Genomic DNA, 24,427 nt, shown 5'->3' with positions numbered 1-24,427 from the left:
TATTTTTGCATTTGTCTTAAATCAGGTTCTCCTAAAAGCAGTCTAAGACAAGGGCTTTGGTATTTTGTAATTTTTCAGTATGGTGACTTATCATAGCCAAAGGCTTGTGGAATCTTAGTTCCCATTTCCCCTGACTGAGGTGGAACCTGGGCTATGAGCTGTGAAAGTACTGGGTCCTAAGCACTAGCCCACCAGGGAATTCTCTAGGTCCACATTCTTGATGAAACATGAAAAACACAGCATATATTGGGTTTCCCTGGTGGCTCAGCTGGTAAAGAATCCATCTGCAATGCAAGAGACTCTTGGTGGATTCATGGGTCAGAAAAATCCCCTGGAGAATGGATAGGCTATGCACTCCAGTATTCTTGGGCTTCCCTGGTGGCTCAGATGGTAAAGAATCTGTGTGCAATGCAGGAGACCTAGGTTCGATCCCTGGGTTGGAAAGATTGATCCCTTGGAAGAGGGCCTGGCAACCCACTCCAGTATTCTTGCCTGGAGAATCCCATGGACAGAGGAGCCTGGTGGGTTACAGTCCATGGGGTCACTAAGAGTCAGACACAACTGAGCAACTAAGCGTATATATATATATATTTGCATTTGGGTTTCCCAGGTGGCTCAGTGGTAAAGAATCCTCCTGCCAAGCAGGACACACAGGTTCGATCCAATGGGTCAGAAAGACCCTCTGAAGAAAGAAATGGCAACTCCAAATACCAACTCCAGTATCCTTGCCTGGAAAATCCCATGGATGGAGGAGGCTGGCAGGCTACAGTCCATGGGGTCACAAAAAGTCAGACACAACTTAGTGACTAAAAAATAACAACAAATTTACATTTAACCTGGCTCTTGACAATAATTGCACAAAGCATTTGTCTTAAATCAAGTTCTCCTAAAAGCAGTCTAAGACAAGGGCTTGGGTATTTTGTAATTTTTCAGTGTGGTGACTTATCATAGCCATTTGTTCACAATCTTGTCATTTTTTGCTGATGCACGCATGCATGTTCCATTGCTCGGTGGTGTCCAACTCTTTGCAACCCCGTGGACGGAAGCACACCAGGCTCCCCTGTCCTTCAATTATCCCCTGGTGTTTGCTCAAGCTCATGTCCATTGAGTCAGTGATGATATCCAAACATCTTATCCTCTGTCACTCCCTTCACCTCCTGCCATCATTCTTTCTAAGTATCAGGGTCTTTTCCAAGGAGTTGGCTGTTCGCATCAGGTGGCTAAAGTACTGGAGCATCAACATCAGTCCCTTGAATGAATATTTAGGGTTGACTTCCAGGATTGACTGGTTTGCTGTCCAAGGGACTCTCAAGAGTCTTCTCCAGCACCACAGTTTGAAAGCATCAATTCTTAGGTGCTCGGCCATCTTTATGGTCTAACTATCACATCCATACATGACTACTGGAAAAACTGTAACTCTGACTACATGGGTGTTTGTTGGCAAAGTGATCTCTCTGCTTTTTAATACGCTGTCTAGGGTCATCTTAATTTCTGTCCATGGGATTACTCAGACAAAATCACTGGAGTGGGTTGCCATTTCCTCATCCAGGGGATCTTCCCAACCCAGCGATTGAACCTGGGTCTCTGGCGTCTCCTGCATTGTCCAGCAGATTCTTTGTTGCTGAGCCTCCTGGGAAGCCCTTTTCTGGAGATGCACGTGTGATAAATCCCTAGTCATCCCCATGTGTCTCATCTGAAGGAGCACTGTGCTAGAGTTACTACTGCCACAGCTCCCTGGGGTCGAGGTAGACTTCCAAAACCTCACAAACAAGACATTGTACAGTCTGTGCTCTCTTTTGTCTGGCTTCTTTCATCCAACATGAGGCTTGTTGTTGCCTATGAGTTTCATCCATGTTGCCTGTATGAATAATTCTCTCCTTGTTATTCTCTGAAGAAAGGAAATGTGTTGATTTCCGATTTTGCTGAGACTTTTTAGTTATTTTCTGTTTGGGACTAATATAAATAATAAACAGTAGCTCTGAACATTTTTAATAAGCCAGTTTATGGACATATGTTTACATTTCTTTAGGTAAGGATTTACAAGCAACATTGTTGTGTCATAGGATAAGTCTATCTTTCCAAGAAATGGCCAGCCTTTTAAAGCACTGGTTGTACTATTTTCACAACCAAACGCAAAAGGTGAGCATTTAGGTTACAAGGCATCTTGACATTAGATAGTCTCCGTTTGTTTGTTTTTTAATTTAGCCATTTGTGTAGGTGTAGTGATATCAGTGGATTTAACTTGCTTTTCTATATAGAGTTCTATTTTACCACTTCAAGTAAAATGTTTTACAGCCGTAAAGAGACAAAGAATGTGATTTTCTGGAGTGAGAAGACAGAAAGTGAGTGAAAGCAGAGGGAAGGACAGACACTCTGTGGAAGAGTTACCCAGATTAGTCTGTGCTTTTCTGGAAACTCCCAGCCCACAGCAGACTGAAAGAGAAAGTGCGGTGATGCTGGCTTCTCCTTAGTGAAACCAAAGCCTGTGTTTGCAAGATAAGACCATTCTCAGGCCAGCTGTCAGTCACTAAAAGAAGGAAGCCATAAAAATAGCTTAAAATAGTGCATAAAGAGACAGGCAAATCAGTGATTTCTCACTGAGAATCACACCTAAATGAACTGGTTGTGAGTTTGAGACAAGGTTGACTAGACATTGTTGTTGTTCTAAGCAGAAAATGTCTACTGAACCCAGAAGCAGTGGATCCGCACATCACCTATTGTGTAACAATATCATCCCCCCTTATTTTTTATTGTAGAGGGTTCTAGCTGGAAATAACTGATATTACTAAGAGAAATAAAGTATTTTTAAGGATTCGCTGTCCCCTGTGTAGTGGGTTTTCAAACAATGTTCCTCTTGACTTCTTCTACTGCTTCTGTGCTGTGCTATAGACAGAAAGCACATTCACGGATAATCTTTTTTTCTTCATTCTTTTTTAAAAATATTTATTTTGTATTAGACTATAGTTGATTTACAATGTTCTATTAGTTTCAGGTGTATAGCAAATTGATTCAGTTATAAATATACACATATCGATGCTTTTTCAAATTCTTTTCCATTCATGTTATTACAAAATATTGTGTAGAATTCCCTGTGCTACGTAATAGGTCCTTGTTAGTTATCTATTTCATGTATAATAGTGTGTATATGTTAATTTCAAACTCCTAATTTATCACTCCCACCCGCCTTTCTCCTTTGATAACCATAAGTTTGTTTTTTATGTGAGTCTGTTTCTGTTTCGTAAATAAGTTCGTTTGTATCGTTTTTTCTGAGATTCCATCTATAATCATCTCATGATTTTTTTAATTTTGGGGGTACAGTTGATTTACAGTGTCAGGTTAGTTTCTGCTGTACAGCAAGGTGATCCAGTTATACATATGCACACATCCGTTCTTTCTTAGATTCTTTTCCCACATAGGCCATTACGGAGTCCAGAGCAGAGTCCCTGAGCTCTGCAGTAGGTCCTTCTTAGCTGTCTATTTTATATACAGCAGTGCGTATGTGTCAGCCTCCATCTCTCAGTTTAGCCCTCACTTCTCCCCCTGGTAACCATAAACTGGTTTTCTGCATCTGTGAGTCTGCTTCTGTTTTATGAAGAAGCTCATCCGTACCACTCTCTTAGATTCCACGTACAAGTGATTTGTTGCTCAGTCACTAAGCCGTGTCTGACTCTTTGCAACCCCATGGACTGCAGCACACCAGGCTTCACTGTCCTTCACTATCTCCCAGAGATTTTTCAGACTCATGTCCATTGAGTTGGTGATGTCGTCCAACCATCTCATCCTCTGTCATCCCCTTCTCCTCCTGCCCTCAGTCTTTCCCAGCATCAGTGTGTTTTCCAATGAGTTGGCTCTTCGCATCAGGTGGCCAAAGTATTGGAGCTTCAGCTCCAGCATCAGTCCTTCCAATGAATATTCAGGCTTGATTTCCTTTAGGATGGACTGGTTGGATCTCCTTGCAGTCCAAGGGACTGTCATGAGTCTTCTCCAGCACCACAGTTTGAAAGCATCAGTTCTTCGGCCCTCAGCTTTCTCTATAGTCCAACTCTCACATCCATACATGACCACTGGAAAAACCACAGCTTTGACCATATGGACCTTTGTCAGCAAAGTGATGTCTCTTGTTTGCATCATATGACACAAGTGATATCATATGATATTTGTCTTTCTCTGTATGACTTACCTCACTTGTTATAATCATACCCACGTCCACATTCCTGGATGATCTTAGGTGTCATCTGGCTTTGGCTGATCAGAGGCATTCTAGAGAAGCTTGGACATGCTGACGGTTTTCTTTCCTGAAAAGACACCAGTGGGTGCGCTTTGTTTTCTCGTCACAGAGTTAGGAGATACTGTCACTTCATGGTGTAAAGAGACAGGTGTCACAGTAGCTTCCTGTAGTCAGGACCTTCTGTAATGTGATGCTTCTGACTCAAGCTAGCTTCCCAGGTTGCCTGATTTGTTTCCACCTCGTGTCTTGCTGATTCTCTAAGCCATAGTAAGCCTTCTAATAAACTCCTTTCTGCTTAAAAGCATTTAAAGTAAATTTTATTCCTCTGGGCTCTTGTAGAAACAGGCTATGTTTATCACTTGAACAGCCGGAGGTGTGGGGAGGGAAACTCCTTAGGCCAAATCAATGCCTGCTTCTGCCATAAATAAATAATAGTGCTGAACGCCTACTATAGTGGAGCCTTATGTTTAGGAATGTGTATTCACAATCGCTGTCTATGTCAGTGCCAATTTATTACCTTCATCAGAAGTAGACCTTGGCATCTCCACCCAAGGGCCAAGACCCTGCTTCTAAGTCTTTCTACCAATTCATCATCTTCATGGGCATTTTCTTTCAGGGTACCAAGTCCCAATGGATGACATATTGACCTCTTATTCATTTATAGAGAACCAGAACACTGAAGAGTTAGATGTACTCTGAATCATATAAAAATGTCAACTTTTGAGTACTGAAGAGGTTCTCTTGGAGAAGCCATCACTTTTTAACATGTTTTCTGTGATTAACAGAAATTAGATAAACACCATTTTCTCTTGTCCCTGGCACTAACAGCCCCAAAATAGATACTTTGAATGAGAACTTCAAAACAGATGGATGATATGCATTCAGGAACAAAACAAGTATAGCAGCTTGTAATGACATCTATTCACTAGTTTACTAGATATCTCTTTCAAAGAAGTAGAGAAAGAAAGAAGCTATAAAGGTCAGAAAGGAAGAGACAAACCTATGATTTTTAATACATTATACCTGTGTACAAAAACTATGTTTGGGGCCAATCAAAAAATTTTTCAAGATCACTTACAAGAGGAGCCCCCCACAGCAGTCCAGTGGACCAGTGGTCTAGGGGCTTTCACGGTAAGGGGTGTGGGTTCAGCCTCTGGATGGGGAAGTTCTGCATGCTGCTAGGGAATCAAAAAAAAAATCACTTTTGAGGTTTATAAGAATTTAGGAAGATTGTTGACTTTAAGATCTCGTATGATGAAGCAATTCTGTTCCTGTAGAGAACACAGTATGGAGACAACTTATAAATCCCACTCAAATAGGTCCATTTCCTATGCATCAGAGAGACATATGGGAAACACCAAAGTGACATGGGATGATAATGATGTAATCCTGCTGTAGGAAGGCCTCTGTGTGTGTCGGTGTGCAAAAGTAGCCAAGACAGTTCTGGAAAGAAAATCTAGAGTGGAAGAGGGAAGACACTCCAGATACCAAAGCACATGATAAAATTGTAGTCATTAGAAGTGTGGTATTGGCACAAGAGTACAAATATACACCCAAATAGAAAAGATTCCAGAGAAAGAGGAAGCTCTGAAACAGAGATCTCCATGAAGCCAACCACAAATATGTACCGTGTGCCTGTTCTATATCAGGGACTATACTGGTGTTGACGGGCAAGTGTGCACAACCTAAAAGTTGGGAATTACATTTTCTTCACCGGCCTTGCTGATCTGAATTTTTAAGACTGATTTCTTAGAGCATCCAGTATAACCCAAACAGATGAAGTGGAACAGTAGAAAGGCATATGATGAACTCAGAAATATGGACAAAGACCAAGTCACAGAGGATTTTGTTAGCCAACTGAGGAATCTAGATTTAATTTAAAGTACTGTAGGGAAACACTTGAGATATTTAGGCCTTCTATAGATGTGATGTGATTTAGGTTTTCAGAATATTTCTTATTGCTCTGCGGAAAGTAAATTATAGGAATTGAGAAAGGAGTAGAGAAATGAGTGGGAGGCTGTTTCAATAATTCAAAAAAGAAATGACAGTGTCTTAAACAGGAAAGAATCAAATCTTTTCAATCTGGTCCATCAAAAGCATAAATATAAATCATCTTTAAGAGGCCTACTTTCTGCTCATGGCCAAAAATCCAACATAACTAAGTCAAATAGTTTAAAAATTAAAGTATCTGCTCTGTAAAGACATTGTTAGAAGTAAAGTTAGCCAAAAAGGGAACACTCAGGGTGAGATGTGCCTGCTACCTAGGAGGAGCCAGGGAAAATCTGTGTGAGGGGGTAGAATGACCACTTAGGAACCTTAAAATGTGATGCAGTTCTTCCCTAATAAAGGTCTAAATGCCTCTCATTTGAAGATTTTCACTAGAATGTAACCTGGGAAGATGGATCAAAGGAATCTGTCTCTTTGTCATCCTTTCCTGCTCATTCACAGGAGGAAAGAATAGATAAGCTGAGGACCTGAGGCTGCAGTTGAAATACTTGAAGTCGTAGCAAAAAGAAAGAGAAGCTACAGTAATTGAGCCTGCATTTCAGGATCTCGATTCATCAAGAATTTAGTTTTATCAATAGTTACTGCCTAACAGATTCCCCCATTAGGGTTTCATAATACACCACACAAAATGATAAATTATTGCAAAAATTCTCAGAAAAACTACAAAGCCACAGTCATCAAGACAGTATGGTACTGGCACAAAGACAGACATATGATCAGTGGAACAAAATAGAAAGCCCAGAGATAAATCCACACACCTATGGACACCTTATCTTTGACAAAGGAGGCAAGAATATACAGTGGAGAAAAGACAATCTCTTTAACAAGCGTGCTGGGAAAACTGGTCAACCACTTGTAAAAGAATGAAACTAGAACACTTTCTAACACCATACACAAAAATAAACTCAAAATGGATTAAAGATCTAAACATAAGACCAGAAACTATAAAACTCCTAGAGGAAAACATCGGCAAAACACTCCGACATAAATCACAGCAGGATCCTCTATGACTCACATCCCAGAATACTGGAAATAAAAGCAAAAATAAACAAATGGGACCTAATTAAAATTAAAAGCTTCTGCACAACTAAGGAAACTATAAGCAAGGTGAAAAGACAGCCTTCAGAATGGGAGAAAATAATAGCAAATGAAGCAACGGACAAAGAACTAATCTCAAAAATATACAAGCAACTCCTGCAGCTCAATTCCAGAAAAATAAACAACCCAATCAAAGAATAGCCCAAAGAACTAAACAGACAATTCTCCAAAGAAGACATACAGATGGCTAACAAACATAAGAAAAGATACTCAACATCACTCATTATGAGAGAAATGCAAATCAAAACCACAATGAGGTACCATTTCACACCAGTCAGAATGGCTGCGATCCAAAAGTCTACAAGCAATAAATGCTGGAGAGGGTGTGGAGAAAAAGGAACCCTCTTACACTGTTGGTGGGAATGCAAACTAGTACAGCCACTATGGAGAACAGGGTAGAGATTCCTTAAAAAACTGGAAATAGAATTGCCTTATGACCCAGCAATCCCACTGCTGGGCATACACACCAAGGAAACCAGAATTGAAAGAGACACGTGTACCCCAGTGTTCATCGCAGCACTGTTTATAATAGCCAGGACATGGAAGCAACCTAGATGTCCATCAGCAGATGAATGGATAAGAAAGTTGTGGTTCATATATACAATAAAGTATTACTCAGCCATTAAAAAGAATACATTTGAATCAGTTCTCATGAGGTGGATGAAACTGGAGCCTATTTTACAGAGTGAAGTAAGCCAGAAAGAAAAACACCAATACAGTATATTAACGCATATATATGGAATTTAGAAAGATGGTAAAGATAAACCTGTATGCGAGACAGCAAAAGAGACACAGATGTGTAGCACAGTCTTTTGGACTCTGTGGGAGAGGGCGAGGGTGGGATGATATGGAAGAATGGCATTGAAACATGTATATTATCACATGTGAAACGAATCGCCAGTCCAGGTTCAATGCATGAGACAGGGTGCTCAGGGCTGGAGCACTGGCATGACCCAGAGGGATGGGATGGGGAGAGAGGTGGGAGGAGGGGCTCAGAATGGGGAACACATGTACCCCCATGGTGGATTCATGTCAATGTATGGCAAAACCAATACAATATTGTAAAGTAATTAGCCTCCAATTAAAATAAATAAATTTATATTAAAAAAATAAAGAAAGGTTATGCAAAAACAAGAAAGAAGTGAGAGAAAAAATGAATTTCCAGGAAAAAAAAGAATTAGGGATTTTACATTCAGCATTGAGTGGAATAACTGCATAGATTCGAATATGAAGTTATCTTCTATGAAATTCTGCGTCTTTTCTAATGCACAATTAAAAACACACACATAAGCTTAAAAGTTAAAAATTTCTAGGTGTTATGTCAAATCTATCTAAAGATTGTTCGTTTCATAGCAGAAGAACGTCAATGAAAGCTTACTATGTAGTGTAGATGAATAATTCTTCAGAATGGTAGACTGAGATAGTATCCTTAATTTATTTCCAAATCATTAAAAAAAAAATACCTTGGGTAAATTAAAAAAAAAAAAAAAAGAAGAAGAAGTTTACATGTCTAAGATATTCCTCAGCATCCAGAGTGCCCACACAAAGCCACGTGCCCCTTTAAACCCACCAAAATGAAGAGGACTTCTAAATTGTGTGACACAGAAGAGCCCTGTCCTGGGCCATCTCACAGAGGGGCCAGGTAGGACCGGGGCAGTGTAGACCCTCCTCGGGAGCAGAGCCAAGGTTCAGCCAGATTCTGTGACGTATTACACTCCTCTGCCAGCTCAGTGAGTTGGACACACTCTGAACCTTTCACTCATTTGATGATTATAGTCTTGTTGTGGTTATGCCATCATTTCCTCCTGTATTAGTGGGGGGTGAACTTATCATTTCACCACAACTTTTGGACCACTAAGAGCCATATCCATGGTAGAAAAAGAAATTTACATCATCAGAGATCCTAGATTTGGAAGTCAATGTGATCTGGTATTTCTCCCTTTAGAATAGGAAAGTGAAGCATTGGTTGTATACGGGCTACATAAATTCTACATAGAGGAAACATCTGAATTTTTTTTCCAACAGAAAAGCAGAGACAGAGAAACTTCAGGTATCAAAGTTTTGCATAATGGATGATGGTGGTGACAATGTTGCTTATCCATCCAGCCTTACTCTTTTCCATCCTTGTTTTGGGAAAGGAAAAATGTCTCCATCTACGACAGAGAATTGAGTTCAAGCCTGGTCAATCAGAGTCCCTCATACCTATGGATAAAGTGACCGTCCTGTGACTGTCCAAGTGAAAGCTTGGAGTGTCACTCAATCAGACTTCATCTAGATTTTTAAATTAAACTCAACATAATGGTATTTTGTCGTTTGGGTGATGGGCTGAAAATCTGAGATGGCCGTATTACCAGCCATGTGGAAAATGCTTGATTCCCATAGGAGAAAATAGGAGACACAAACAGGGAAGCGCAGAACTCAAGAGACACGCACAGAGCATGAGCCAGAGAAAGCAAGAAACCCGTATCCCAAAAGAGAGGTGGAGACAGAGAGAAGCAGAGGGACAAACAATATCAAGAGAGAATGTACAGAAAAAGATAACAGGCAGAGAGAATGACAGAAAGAGAAGCGACAGTCAGGCACGTGAGCCAGCAGAGTGAGGCGTGGAGAGGTGGGCAGGAGACATTCTCAGAGGCGGAAATGCACGTGCGAGGCACAGAGAGAGAAGAGGTAGCAAAATACAGAGAAAGAGAGACAGTCAGAAGCTGAAACACGGATATAAGAAGAAAAGCACTCACAGAGACAGAAAGACAGGAAAACCGACAAATAGATTAACAGGGAGAGAAAGGGTCCTTCAGACAGACGGCAAAAGAGAAATGGAGAGAAAGACAAAAAGAGGAAAACAGAGATAGAGATGGAGAGAGATACAGAGAGGCACGCTGAGAGGAGAGACTGAGGCAGAAGGTGGGGAGAGGGCCCAGAGACGGGCTAAGAGAGAGGGGGGAAGGTCTCACTGACATCCTGGGATCTAGGCATTTTTCTGAAGTCAAATCCGAGCACAAACTTTCCAATTACATGAGACCCCCAGTGAATGTTTCCCTTTGGGCTGATTTTAGGAGAGTTTTCATCATATGCACTGGGAAAAAATACTTGCTAATAAAACCTTCCACTGTTAATTATACATTCCGGCAGTTTGGATTCAATGAGCAATAATTTTATTGATCTTTTGCCCCAAGGAGACAGGGCACTTGACAGAAGATATTTGTGCTCTCAGTTTGATTTATCACATTAGGCATTGGGTCCATGAAGGGACCAAACCGTTTCACTTGCACAAATATATAAAAACTCGTCAGACTGTAGACTGTAGTAGAAGCCAGAAAAGTCTGCTGCACACAATCCCAGCTTCCAGGACCCACAGACAATGGAAAATTGAATTTACTTCACACCTCACTTCATGTTGTTACGTGATACCTGAATTAGACCAAGGATGGGGACCCATGACTTTCCAGTCTCCTTGCCTGGATCTGACCTTCTTGGGGGCATAACTGAACTTGAGAATCTGACCTTTTCTTTGTCAGTGTTTCCCCAGGACCACCACCATCACACTCAATAAGAATTGGGAACACAAGGCATTCACGATTCTATTTAATTTTGAAAACTATTTGATGGAAAGATAAAAGAGTCTGACACTGAATTCACGGGCAGTCTTCAGAAGAGAATGAGATCAGAAATGCCTGTTGAGGCCATTTATGGTTCAAACAGACTCAGCAGGCAGCTCAGAGAGCTGAAGAGGAAAGTTGAGTCATGGGCAGAACTTCAGGAAAAATCGAAACAAAAAGAGCATGTGACAGCTGCTTCTGGGTCACCAGGAGTCAGGTCCTGACAGATGATGCGGGTGGAGCTGGCTTGTTCACAGGTCCTGAGAGAAGGGAGGCAGGAACCATGGAGAAGAATAGCAGGACAAGATCGGGAAAGAGTCCTGACAGACCCCAGGAAGAAGAACACTGGGGTCAGTGCCGGAACCCTGGAGGAGAGACGCAGGACTCACAAGTCACACCCACCCCGAGGCAGACTCAGCCCTAGCCCCTCTGGGTCCCTTGGGGACACTGAGATTAATCTCGTCTAACACCTGCTCTTCACTATGTCTCCTGGCACTAAGGAAGGACCATACTCTACCAAAGTGAGCACACATCTTCAGCTGAAGGGCCACGTGGCCAGGTTCTGAGCACAGGTCATGGACCAATCAGATTGGTGAGAACTGTGGGTCCTGCCCTTTCTCCTACCGGCAAGTTCAGGAGTACTTCCTGTCATGGTGGAGTCTAGGGCATCATTCAGACATTCCTGAATGGCTGATAGCAAAGGCTGGGTCCTCTTCTGGAGAAACCACCTCTGAGGTTTCCTGCAGAGACTGCACAGAAGGTTCCAGACTTTTCCCTGACCTCAACTCACATGAGTGAATGTGGTGTGAACCAAGAAAGGAATAACAGAGGCCGGTGAGAGAGTCCAGACCAACCCACTCCGCAGCTTCCTCTATCTTGTGCGTGTCATTGTTCCGGACCAGAAGGGGAGGGGTCTTACCTGTGGATGAGGCCTCAGGATTGGCTAGCTGGAAGGAAGGGAAATGAAAACTCATTCACCCAGCTGGTGAGAAAATAACATCTCTGTTCATCTCAGCCTCCAAAAGGAAATGAGGGGGGCAGTTCCAGAACGTTCTTTGCTCCCACCCACATACAATAAGGATTCAACTACCACGAAAGAAGACCACCCCAATGTCACTGAGACAGTCACTAGAGAAGGATCAACAGAGGCATTTCAGCCTAGTGCCTGTCTTCCCCTTTTTCTCCCAAGGTGCCTTACCTCTCTTATCCCAAAAGTGGACAAAAAGGCCCACACCAAGGAAGATCAGCCCCAGCACAAAACCTCCAATTCCGCTCCACATCTTGCTCTGGGCAGATTCAGACTGTGCCCCTGGAAGTAAAAGCCCCCACGTCAGTGTCCCCACGGCCCACAGCATCCTCGTCTGGAAGCCTGGAGTCTGGTCGTGTGTATAAGAGACAGAGGGGCTCAGAAACCAGACAGAAGAGGGGAGGGCAGGCAAAGATCCTGAGGGGCTCTGATGGACGATGGGGGGAGGATGGTAGCCCCAAGGAGGCATGTCCGTTTGTCTGTCCTCTACGGGTCACCTTCAGATACCAGCCTCTACGTCAAAGCCCAGAGCTTGAACACTTCAGAAGGCACATTACTCAGGCTGAACTGCAGCCTGGAGGAGAGGGGAGAGGGGTCTGGTCATGTGAAGGGACCACCACCACATCTTGGGGGGAGAATGAGATAAGGACTCAACAGATGCCTTTCAACTTGAGATACTGGGATCTAGTCCTCGGTCACTTCCAGCCCAGAAATTGTATCAGGGGGTTACACAGGACATGAGGGATGAAGACGGACTCCACCCTCACCAGACCCAGCGCTCTCCCTGAATTTTTTCTTTTCTGTCGAGTCCGTAGGGTCAATGAAGCGGCCCTTACGCCATTCTACTGTGATGGGGCTCTGGAGGCTGGGGTGGTCCATGTGGCAAGCATAGACGTCTCCAAGCTGTGGTATTGTCTCTAGCATCATGTGAATCTGGTAGGTCCAGTCCCCATTCTGAGTAAGAGGTGTGAACCCAACTCCAGCTATCTGCTCCTATTGATTCCGGAACCATTTGACTTTAACTTGGCGAGGATAGAAATTTGTCACTGAACAGACCAGCAGATTATGGAGGTTCAGGGCCTCTGTACCGGCTGGAGAGACCATCACTGTAGGCTCCACTAGGAGGAAAAGAGACAAAATTAGAGAATAAGGCAACAAAGAAATTCTTACCAGGGGCTGCAGTCTGTCCTTAGAAACTACAGTAGACCAGGTAACAGGTATTACCACCGCCTCTGCTGCTGCTGCTGCTAAGTCGCTTCAGTCGTGTCTGACTCTGTGCGGCCCCATAGATGGCAGCCCACCAGCCTCGCCCGTCCCTGGGATCCTCTAGGCAAGAACACTGGAGTGGCCAGAGGCAATTACTATTCTAATTTCCAACACCATAGATTAATCTTACCTGTTTGTGATTTTCGTGTGAATGGAACGTTGCCATCTGTGCCACCTTGCTTCTCGCTTCTGCATCTCAACATAGTTTCTATGAGACCCGCGCACCTAATGGTTTCCTGTCCCTTCCATTGCTGCATGCCATTCTGTTGTATGGTTATAACTCAATTCATTTGCCCATTCGCTTGTTTCTCTTTTTAACATTTTATTTATATATTTGGCTGCATCCAGTCTTAGCTGTGGCAGGGAAGCCTTCATTACAGCATGGATATTTTGTTTGGCGCATGGGCTTATTTGCTACACGGCATGTGGAATCTTAGTTCTCTGGCCAAGAACCCCACTACCCCTGCACTGGACCACTAGGGAAATCCCTGTTTGTTCCTTTTAATTGCTGAGTAGTAGTCTATTATATAGTTATGCCTCAATTTGTTTCTTGACGAAAAGTTGGGTTGTTTTCAGGCTTTGTTATAAATAATGCTCTTTTAACATGCTTGCATGCACACCCACAAAAATAACAAATATTTGTCACCTATTAGAATTCCAGCTCTGGGTTTATTTAGCTTATATGCTAGCCTAATTTGTAAGAGAAGAATACTTTTGTTTAGCAATCACTGGTTTCTTGAACAAGATCATTTATGTGAAAGCTCTTTGTAACACAGACTGGATAATTTTTTGCTGAAGTAGGGTTGATTTTACTGAAGTACAGTTGATTTTTATTGAGGTATAGTTGATTTTTTGGAGAAGGAAATGGCAACCCACACCAGTATTTTTGCCTGAAGATTTCCATGGACAGAGGAGCCTGGCGGGCTATAGTCCAGGGGGTCGTAAGAGTCAGACACAATTTAGCAACTAAACCACCACATAGTTGATTTATAATGTCTTTATTTCTCCTGTGCAGCTAAGTGACTCAATTATATATGTGTACACATATATACTCTTTTTCATATTCTTTTCCATTGTGGTTTATCACAGGATATTGAACATCATTCCCTGTGTTCTACAGCAGGACTTTGTTGTTTATCCATCCGGTATATGATAGCTTGCATCTGCTAACAGACAGGATAACGTTTAAACTGTATATACATACCATACGTGTGCACGGGTACATATATGCCAAGTGTGCTGTGCTCACAGCTGGAGGACCAAGGCCAGCTCCACCTAGCTCCCCAGCAAAGCGGACAGAAGCACTGCTCTTGAGGTTGGGACTAAAAGGATGAGAGATTTCAATAGAGAAAAAAAGGGAAGGTGGAGAAAAGGAGAGCATTTCAAGGACGAAGAATTACTTCTGCGAGGGTAAGGATGAAGGAAGCACACAAGAGTCAGATGCTGTAGGAAGGTGTGGGGTCTAGGAGGTCACAGGGACTCAGAAGCCTCACCAGATACGGCCAGGGCTTGGGACATTCGAAGGACTGAAGCTGCCAGACACTGTTCCCAACGCCTCAGGTCTCCTGCACTTGCAGGTGGGTTCTTTACCACTAGTGCCACCTCGGAAGCCCCCAGTGATTTTCACACCCAACTCTCCCCTGCCAGACCTTCCAACATTTTTCTGCCTTAGAGATTGACACCCCTCCTGGTCCCCCCAAGATGCTGGGAAACCACAAAAGATCACTTTCCTGCGTCCTTCCCCACGAGGCTCTGTGTGAAGGCATCTCGGCCCATCCTAAACCCACCTCTCCTCTGGACAGCGAAGCCGACCGTCTCCTTGTAGTTGTGTCTACACAGCGTCTCCACGTAGGCCCGAAACTCCGCCAGGAGGTCCTTCTGGGTGTTTCAGATCTCAGCACACACCCGGCCCAGCTCTGTAATAGCCACAAACTTGCCCAGGTCGCTGTCAAAGTGCAGGATCTCTTCCTTGTTGTAGATCTGTCTGGCCACAAGCCTCACGTATTCCGTCCCATTGGTAAAGTAGCACATGCCTTTAAACTGGTACATGAAATTCTCTGCGGGACAGCCCGTGGAGTGAGATTTAGTTCAGCCTTGCATCCCAACCAGCCACTTGTCTTAGGGAGGCATGGACGACAGAAGGAAAGTACCAAAGGATTAAATAAAATCTGCTCTCAACCCTTAGAATCGTATCCCCAGGAAAAATTTAGATGAAGCTAGACCATTCTTCACACCCTGTACAAACTAAACCTGGATGAATTAAAGCTCTGAGTATGAAATGCAATTCTGCCAATACATTAGAGATGAAATCTGAGACCATCTTCATGACTCTGGAAGTATAAAGTATTTCTTAAGCAAATCATGAAAATGACAAGTCATAAAGGAGAAATGAATGATCAACTTCATCAGAATAACAGCTTCTGCTCATCAAAAGATATCTTAAGAGAATGAAAAGACAAGCCAGGAAGTGCCAACAAATATTGGTAAAGCATGGGGTGACCACGTGCTTGGTTTGGAGTATAGTATTCTTTTTATTTCTTAAAAACAAATAACAGATACTATAATAGGAAAAAAAAAAAGGAGAAATGTTAAAATAGGTACTACAATAAAGACTAAACACAAGTAGACAATAAACATAGGCAGAGTTGCCCATCCTCATTAAAATCAAAGAAATTCAAGTTAAAAATACAGTGAAATACAGACACTGCCTTTGGGAGGGGAGGAATGGAGTGGGAGTTTGGGATGAGCAGATGCAAACTGTTGTTTAAGAATGGACAGACAATAAGTTCCTACAGTACAGCACACGGAACTGTATTCAATATCCTGTGATAAACCATAGTGGAACAGAATCATTTTTTAAAAGAATAACTAAATCATTTTGCTGTATAGCAGAAATTAACACAACATTGTAAATCAACTATACTTCAAAAGAAAAATACAGTGAAATACAACTCTATATCTACCAGATAAGAAAACATAACATCTAAAATACCAAAAGTGCCAAGAACTGGGTTCTTTTTATAAGAAGCAATCAATTTGAATAACTTTTGCATATTCTGTTGTAAAGATACATATTCCATTTTGAACCTCCAATTCCATTCTAAATATACAGCCGAAGAAAAAGCAGGCTCATATGCTCCAGGATACATAGGGGGAAAAGTAGAAGCAATCCATAAGTGCACATCGAAATGGGTAAGCACGTGAAGGCTTAGGCCAGGTGGTTGGCAGTGGAGGGTGTGACGAGTGTCTGGACAGGGGCGCATTTTGGAGACAGAGCCAGCAGATTGGACTTGGGGTCCTACAGTGAAGAAAGACTCAAGAACGTCCACCAGCCTCAGGGCCTGAACGTCTGGGTGGGATGGTGGTGGTATTTACAAAGGGGAGAAAATCTGGGGGAGAAAGAAGTTTAGTGGAGAAAATCCACAGTCCATTTGTCCTTGTTAAGCCTGCGTGTCCTATGAGACAGCAAGCAGAGATAAACGTGGCAATTAACATATATATTTGCCATTACACAGAGAAAAATCTGGATGGTTATCACCTAACTGATAAAGGGATTCTCTCCAGAAAGTGGAACTGGGGGTGGGGGGAGGGGAGAGGAAGGGGAAAGAAGTTACTTCTGCTTTTGACTTTATATTAATAAGGTTTGAAATTGTTACAATGAATATGTGCTACCTTTGAAATTCAAATAAAAGGAAAAAAAGGATGGGTAAGTACATTGTAGCGCACTCATCACATGGGATCTCCTACACAACAATGAAAATGGATTGATGATTGTTACATGAAAGATCTATGACAGAGCTCAAACATTATTCTGAGCAGAAGTGAGACAATACATTCATGGAACAGATGCAACCAAAGCTTATCATACTAAATGAAGTGAGTCCGAACGAGAAAGACAAATATCATAAGGTAACACTTAAGCGTGGAATCCAAAATACGACACAAACAAACCTGTCTCCAAAACAGAATCAGAGTCCCGGACGTGGAGAACAGGTGTGCGGTTTCTAGCAGCTTGCGGGGAAGGAGAGGAATGGACTGGGAGTCTGGGGGAGGAAACTACCACATTCAGAGTAAATGAACAACAGGGTCCTACTGTAGAGCACACAGAACCTTAGTCAACAGCCTGTGATACACCGTCACGGAAAAGAACAAAAAAAGACTGTGTGTAAATGCGACTCAGCAAATGAGTCACTTTGCTGTACAGCAGAAATTGGCACGACACTGTCAACCAACTATTCTTCAATAAGAAATAGTTTGGTAACAGTAAAAAACTTGTAGGACATTTAAAGAGGGAAATAACTAAGCTATATTGTTTAAGGACATGTTCATACTTGTCCACACCGTGAAGAAAAGCAGTAATATTAAGATTAGAAGAGTCAGAATAGAGCTGACTTCTGGAAATTAGAAGTGGGTGTGATTGGGAAGACGGACATGGGGGTCTTTTGGGGTGCTGGGCATAGTCATTTCAGACCTGGTTGTTGGTTTTTTGGATATTTCTGTATCACTTTTATTAAACTTTCCATATCTGTTTTGCATAATGTCTGTGTTATACAAATAATGTTGTATTCCAAAATAACCAATGTTTAAACATAAACGGTGGCTAACAACACTTACCCTAGAGTCAGCTGTGTGCATGTGCTTATGTTTTAGAGAGATGTGTATAATGTATCACTACAGCGTTTGGAAATCTGTGCGTGCACAGCAAATATTAATTCTCTTCTTTTCTCACTACTCTAACAGCCCTGTTCCTCAGCAATATGGATTCAGGGTTGTACATCAACTCAGAATTCGTGACAATCGTTGCCTGGACCCTTCCCGTTTCTCCTCTCAGACCCAACAAAGGGCCTGAGGACCTGCAGCTCACACTCAAGGAGCTCACCCTCTTCAGAGAGTAAAGCTGCAGAGACTAAAGCTGTCTTGAATTTCTCCAACCTTCAGTCCAAGCGGACATAAACACCCCTCGCCCCAAAGAGTGCCTAGGACAGTAAATCCTTGCCACTTACTCTCTGAGCAGTCTTAACGCTTCTCATTTTGCCTGGCCTTTGGTGTAGAAATGGACTTTCTCTTTTTCTGCCAGAACTCTGCGATCCCAAAGTCTTTTCCCTGAGAGACACTAGCCTTCCCTCTAAATGCAGAGGTTGCAAAAAGGAATCTAGCAACAGTCTTTTTTCTGAAGAGGAGAACTCTGGACCTTGATAGAAGCTCTTCTAAATTCTCCCTGCGATTTGGCCAGAGTGCACTGCATCCAGCCCTAAACCAAAGAGACATCAGAGGTTAATTCCCAGACTGGAGAGCTCTGAAAAGCAGCTGTCAAGCACTTACTCGGAGCCTCTCTGCAGTGAGCCTCGGGGATCCTCAGCACCAGAAACACAGCCATCACCATTCCAGCCACAGTCCCAGGGTTCCTGGGGATGGTCACCCTCATCTTTCCACCCCTGAAACAGAAACGGTGTACGAGAAGCTCTGGCAGTCACCGCAGCTGCCACCAACGGACCCGACGCTTCACTTTGCAGATCAGGAAAATGAGAAAACCTGTGAACTTTAGGATTGGACAGTACCTCGGGGAAAGGCCAGTCAATCCGGTGACTTGGGATCTCATTTGTCTCTGGGTAAAACACCTTCACAGAAAGTTCTCCATTCAAAAGGTATTCATGAACCATTGATAGGCACCCATCACTAGGTCATCACCAAAACCCACTGAACTGGATCGCTGAAAATGTGCTTGGAGATTTCAGGAACCAAAAAGGAAAGTGAATTGGCCTATTTCTTCTTGGGACATTTTTTCAACTTTTGCGGTGTTCATATTCAGGGTTTGACTGTACAGAGGTGGAAAGAAATGAAATGATATTCCTTGGGAAAGAAGATAATTGTCTAAAAGCTGTTCACTACCCTCCTTGACTTATGAGATACCATGAGATATGAAGTAAAACAACAGATTTTGAGGAAAATGTACTTGCATCAAAAGATTGAACTCTGTAACCATATAGCCCAGGGAAATTCTACTCAGTGCTCTGTGGTGATCTAAATGGGATGGGACCCCGAAAAAGAGGGGATATATGAGTATCATGGCTGATTCACTTTGCGACCCCATGGACTGTAGCCTACCAGGCTCCTCTATCCATGGGATTTTTCCAGGCAATAGTACTGGAGTGGATTGCCATTTCCTTCTCCAGGGGATCTTACCGACCCAGAGACCGAACCTGGGTCTCCCACATTGTAGACAGATGCTTTACCGTCTCAGCCACCGTCTGAGGGAAGTCCTAGAAACTAACACAGCATTGTAAAGCAACCATGCTCCAATAAAAATTAATTTTTAAAGTAATACAATAAAGCATAGAAAAAAGATTTTAAATTTTTTAAAATTAAAAAGGAAACAAACTAATAAGGACTTGCAAGTAAATTATAACATAATTTCATACAAGAAGTATTATGCTACCACTGAAAATTATAATGTAGAGTTATTTGACATGCTGTAGAGTAAAAGAAATCATTTTACAAAAAATAGACTCTGTGACCTTCAACAAATTATATAATCTCTAGTAGAGACTTTTTTTTGAAGTAGTATTGTTTGATAACATTATGTAAGTTCTCGCCTAAACCATCCACAGACCCACCACCACTCACCTCACAGCCCACTGAGGAAGCAGAGACATCCGTACACTGCCTGTCCTTGGGGGCCATACACGTGCCCCTCTACACTGCAGGCAGATACTCGTTTACTGCACCACCAGGTAAGTCCCCAGCCTTCGTTCGTACACTTTTTCATGATGGCCACTGTGATGATCAGTGTGAGGTGATACTTCACTGTAGTTTTGATTTGCAATTCTCTGATGATTAATGATGCTGAGCATCTTTTCATGTGCTTTTTGGCCATCCGTATGTCTTCTTTGGAGCAAGAAAATATTTTGATTTTTGATTTACAAGGGTGAAGTCCTTGTAATGATCCTGTTTGGCAACGAGCATAGACAGAGGGGCTTTCCCGATGATTCAGATGATAAAGAATCTGCCTACAATGCAGGAGACCCAGGTTGGGAAGATCCCCTGGAGAAGGGATTGGCTACCCACTCCAGCGCTCTTGTCTGGAGAGTTCCATGGACAGAGGAGCCTGGAAGGCTACAGTCCATGGGGTTGCAAAGAGTCGGACACGACTGAGCGACTAACACTTACATGTTCATAAACGGATGTGGACCTGGAAATAAAGGCTGAGAAGGCAAAGCCGTGGATATGGGCTGGAGGAGTGGACGACAGTCGAGAGAGACTTCTCTGGTGAGCACATCTGTGAAAGGCCAGTTCTCTCCGTTTTGGAAGTTTGTTGAGGACAAGCACTAACTTCTTTAGCCAGCATCTCAGAATCTTTGCTCTATGGATGGACTTCAGTGTCAACATCAGAATCTTCTATCAGAGAACCCAATGTCTTATTTTGTATTTAATCGGGAAACCAAGAATTACGACCAAATTTTTCTGTGATTTTATTTATGCTAACCTCAGCAATCTTAGGTATTCTCCAATGCACTCTCTCCTTTACTGGTGGTTTAGTCGTTAAGTCGTGACAGTCTTCATTAGCATCTACTAATTAATCAATTTCTGTGCAATATTTTTGAAGTTGGCACATTTTTCACCCATACCATCTTTGGGCAACCAGTTGCATTAATTTTGCCAATGACATCTAAAGAACTCTTCTGTCATACATTTCCTCTTTCAAATTACAAAGTGAAAGTAAAAGGGGTATTCTCTTTTTCACTTTGCAGAAACTAATGAAGAAACTGAATTAGTAGATGTTTCCAAATTTGTAAAACTTGATATACACCCTAGAGGCCAGTTGTTATGAACAGCAATGGGCAGGCTATGTACTAGAGAACTGCATGTGATACTTTTGTTAGAATAGATATGGCTTCCATTGTTTATATGGCTATCAAAAAGGGAAATGTGTTTCTTTTTCTAATCTCGTCTGTGTGCCTGAATTTTTTGACTTCCTACTCTCAGTGAATCAACATTTATTGAGTAGCTCTGTTCTAGGCACCAGGAATCCATCAGTGGTGGGGAAGAAGAAAGAATTCCTTGTCTCCTGAAGCTCAGTTCTAGCAGGACTGCCTGCATTATACTCTGAAAAATTCGTGGATTGGACTAGGTCATCTCTACTGTCCCTTCTAGGCCTTAGAGCCTGTGATGAGGTGACATCTTGTGGTGACTGGGGAGCTGGTCAGTGCCCTGAGGTCACAGAACAGTCAGTTTGCCCAGTGGACTTGCTTCTTATTGAATCGAGTTAAAATAAACCAGATTTGGGTTTGTATCTACATGATCACTTCATGGGAAATAGATGGGAAAACAGTGGAAACAGTGTCAGACTTTATTTTTGGGGGCTCCAAAATCACTGTAGATGGTGACTGCAGCCATGAAATTAAAGATGCTTACTCCTTGGAAGGAAAGTTATGACCAACCTGGATAGCATTTTGAAAAGCAGAGACATTACTTTGCCAACAAAGGTCCATCTAGTCAAGGCTATGTTTTTTCCAAGGGTCATGTATGGATGTGAGAGTTGGACTCTGAAGAAAGCTGAGCACGGAAGAATTGATGCTTTTGAACTGTGGTGTTGGAGAAGACTCTTGAGAGTCCCTTGGACTGCAAGGAGATCCAACCAGTCCATTCTGAAGGAGATCAACCCTGGGATTTCTTTGGAAGGAATGATGCTGAAGCTGAAACTCCAGTACTTTGGCCACCTCATGAGAAGAGTTGACTCATTGGAAAAGACCCTGATGCTGGGAGGGACTGGGGGCAGGAGGAAAAGGGGACGACAGAGGATGAGATGGCTGGATGGCATCACAGACTCGATGGACGTGAGTCTGAGTGAACTCCAGGAGTTGGTGATGGACAGGGAGGCCTGGCGTGCTGCAATTCATGGGGTCGCAAAGAGTCGTACACGACTGAGCGACTGAACTGAACTGAACTGATCCTCTTATAGAATATTAAATTCAATGTGTCCTTCACCCAGATCTGTATCGATACAGCAGCAGACTTCCTCTGTAAGGTCGGTGACAGTAATAATTAAGAACAGTGGCCTAAGGAGGGAGGGATGGATACAGGCCGTGAGGGGACAGAAACACAGGGCTTCTCTGGCTGGACTGGAAAGCGCCTCATCACCTCTTCTCCCTTCCCTGAATTTCCATGTTGTCCATTGCTCCATTCAGTGCCTTGCAGACTGAGGTAATATGAGAAAAAGGAGACGCGGAGGCTAGTGCAGAAATCCCCTTAGAAAATGTCAGATTTCCACCGGGACTCCCCCCATGAAATTGGAGAGTTCAGTTCAGTTCAGTCACTCAGTCGTGTCTGACTCTTTGTGATCCCATGGACTGCAGCACGCCAGGCCTGCCTGTCCATCACCAACTCCTGGAGTTCACGCAAACTCATGTCCATTAAGTCAGTGATGCCATCTAACCATCTCGTCCTCTGTTGTCCCCTTCTCTTCCTGCCTTCAATCTTTCCCAGCATCCGGGTCTTTTCCAATGAGTCAGTTCTTCATATTAGGTGGCCAAAGTATTGGAGTTTCAGCTTCATCATGAGTCCTTCCAATTAACACCCAGGACTGATCTCCTTTAGGAGGACTAGTTGGATCTTCTTGCAGTCCAAGGGACTCTCAAGAGTCTTCTCCAACATTACAGTTCAAAAGCATCAATTCTTCAGTGCTCAGCTTTCTTTATAGTCCAACTCTCACATCCATACATGACTACTGGAAAAACCATAGCCTTGACTAGATGGACCTTTGTTGACAAAGTGATGTCTCTGCTTTTTAATATGCTGTCTAGGTTGGTTATAGCTCTTCTTCCAAGGAGCAAGTGTGTTTTAATTTCATGGCTGCAATCACCATCTGCAGTGATTTTGAAGACCAGGAAAATAAAGCCTGTCACTGTTTCCACTGTTTCCCCATCTATCTGCCATGAAGTGATGGGACCAGATGCCATGATCTTTGTTTTCTGAATGTTGAGTTTTAAGCCAACTTTTTCACTCTCCTCTTTCACTTTCATCAAGAGGCTCTTTAGTTCTTCACTGTCTGCCATCTGCATATCTGAGGTTATTGATATTTCTCCCGGCAATCTTGATTCCAGCTTGTGCTTATTCCAGCCAAGTGATTCTCATGATGTACTCTGCATAGAAGTTAAATAAGCAGGGTGACAATATACAGCCTTGACGTACTCCTTTTCCTATTTGGAACCAGTCTGTTGTTCCATGTCCAGTTCTAACTGTTGTTTCCTGACCTGCATACAGATTTTTTAAGAGGTAGGTCAGGTGGTCTGGTATTTCCATCTCTTTAAGAATTTTCCAGAGTTTGTTGTGGTCCACACAGTCAAAGGCTTTGGCATAGTCAATGAAGCAGAAACAGATGTTTTTCTGGAACTCTGTTTCTTTTTTGATGATCCAGCGGATGATGGCAATTTGATCTCTGGTTCCTCTGCCTTTTCTAAATCCAGCTTGAACATCTGGAAGTTCACAGTTCACGTATTGCTGAAGCCTGGCTTGGAGAATTTTGAGCATCACTTTACTAGCATGTGAGATGAGTGCAATTGTGCGATAGTTTGAGCATTCTTTGGCATTGCCTTTCTTTGGGATTGGAATGAAAACTGACCTTTTCCAGTCCTATGGCCACTGCTGAGTTTTCCAAATTTGCTGGCATATTGAGTGCAGCAACTTTCATAGCATCATCTTCTAGGATTTGAAATAGTTCAACTGGAATTCCATCACCTCCACTAGCTTTGTTCATAGTGATGCTTTCTAAGGCCCACTTGACTTCTCATTCCAGGATGTCTGGCTCCAGGTGAGTGATCACACCATCATGATTATCTGGGTCGTGAAAATCTTTTTTGTACAGTTCTTCTGTGTATTCTTGCCACCTCTTCTTAATATCTTCCACTTCTGTTAGGTCCATACCATTTCTGTCCTTTATTGCCCATCTTTGCATGAAATGTTCCCTTGGTATCTCTAATTTTCTTGAAGAGATCTCTAGTCTTTCCCATTCTATCATTTTCCTCTGTTTTTTTGCACTGATCACTGAGGCAGGCTTTCTTATCTCTCCTTGCTATTTTTTGGAACTCTGCACTCAGATGCTTATATCTTTCCTTTTCTCCTTTGCCTTTCACTTCTCTTCTATTCACAGCTATTTGTAAGGCCTCCTCATGCTGGGAGCCAGCGTGAGGAATCCCGCCTGTGGCA

The 24,427-nt window shown here is 42.8% G+C and overlaps 1 protein-coding gene across 1 annotated transcript; it reads right to left on the bottom strand.

The window, feature by feature from the left end:
• Positions 1-12,071: 12,071 nt before the first annotated feature.
• LOC128056806 (rano class II histocompatibility antigen, A beta chain-like) lies at positions 12,072-18,824 on the bottom strand. Its single transcript, XM_052649613.1, is given in 5 exon segments — positions 12,072-12,241; positions 12,796-13,077; positions 15,013-15,282; positions 18,548-18,660; positions 18,784-18,824. Coding segments are annotated over 5 exon segments (876 nt in total).
• Between the last annotated feature and the right edge of the window lie 5,603 nt (positions 18,825-24,427).

This window comes from Budorcas taxicolor, chromosome 11 (genome assembly GCF_023091745.1).
Source record: "Budorcas taxicolor isolate Tak-1 chromosome 11, Takin1.1, whole genome shotgun sequence".
NCBI classification, from domain to species: domain Eukaryota; kingdom Metazoa; phylum Chordata; class Mammalia; order Artiodactyla; family Bovidae; genus Budorcas; species Budorcas taxicolor.
Note: the sequence above shows the minus strand (reverse complement) of the source record. Positions and strands in the feature narration are given on the sequence as shown.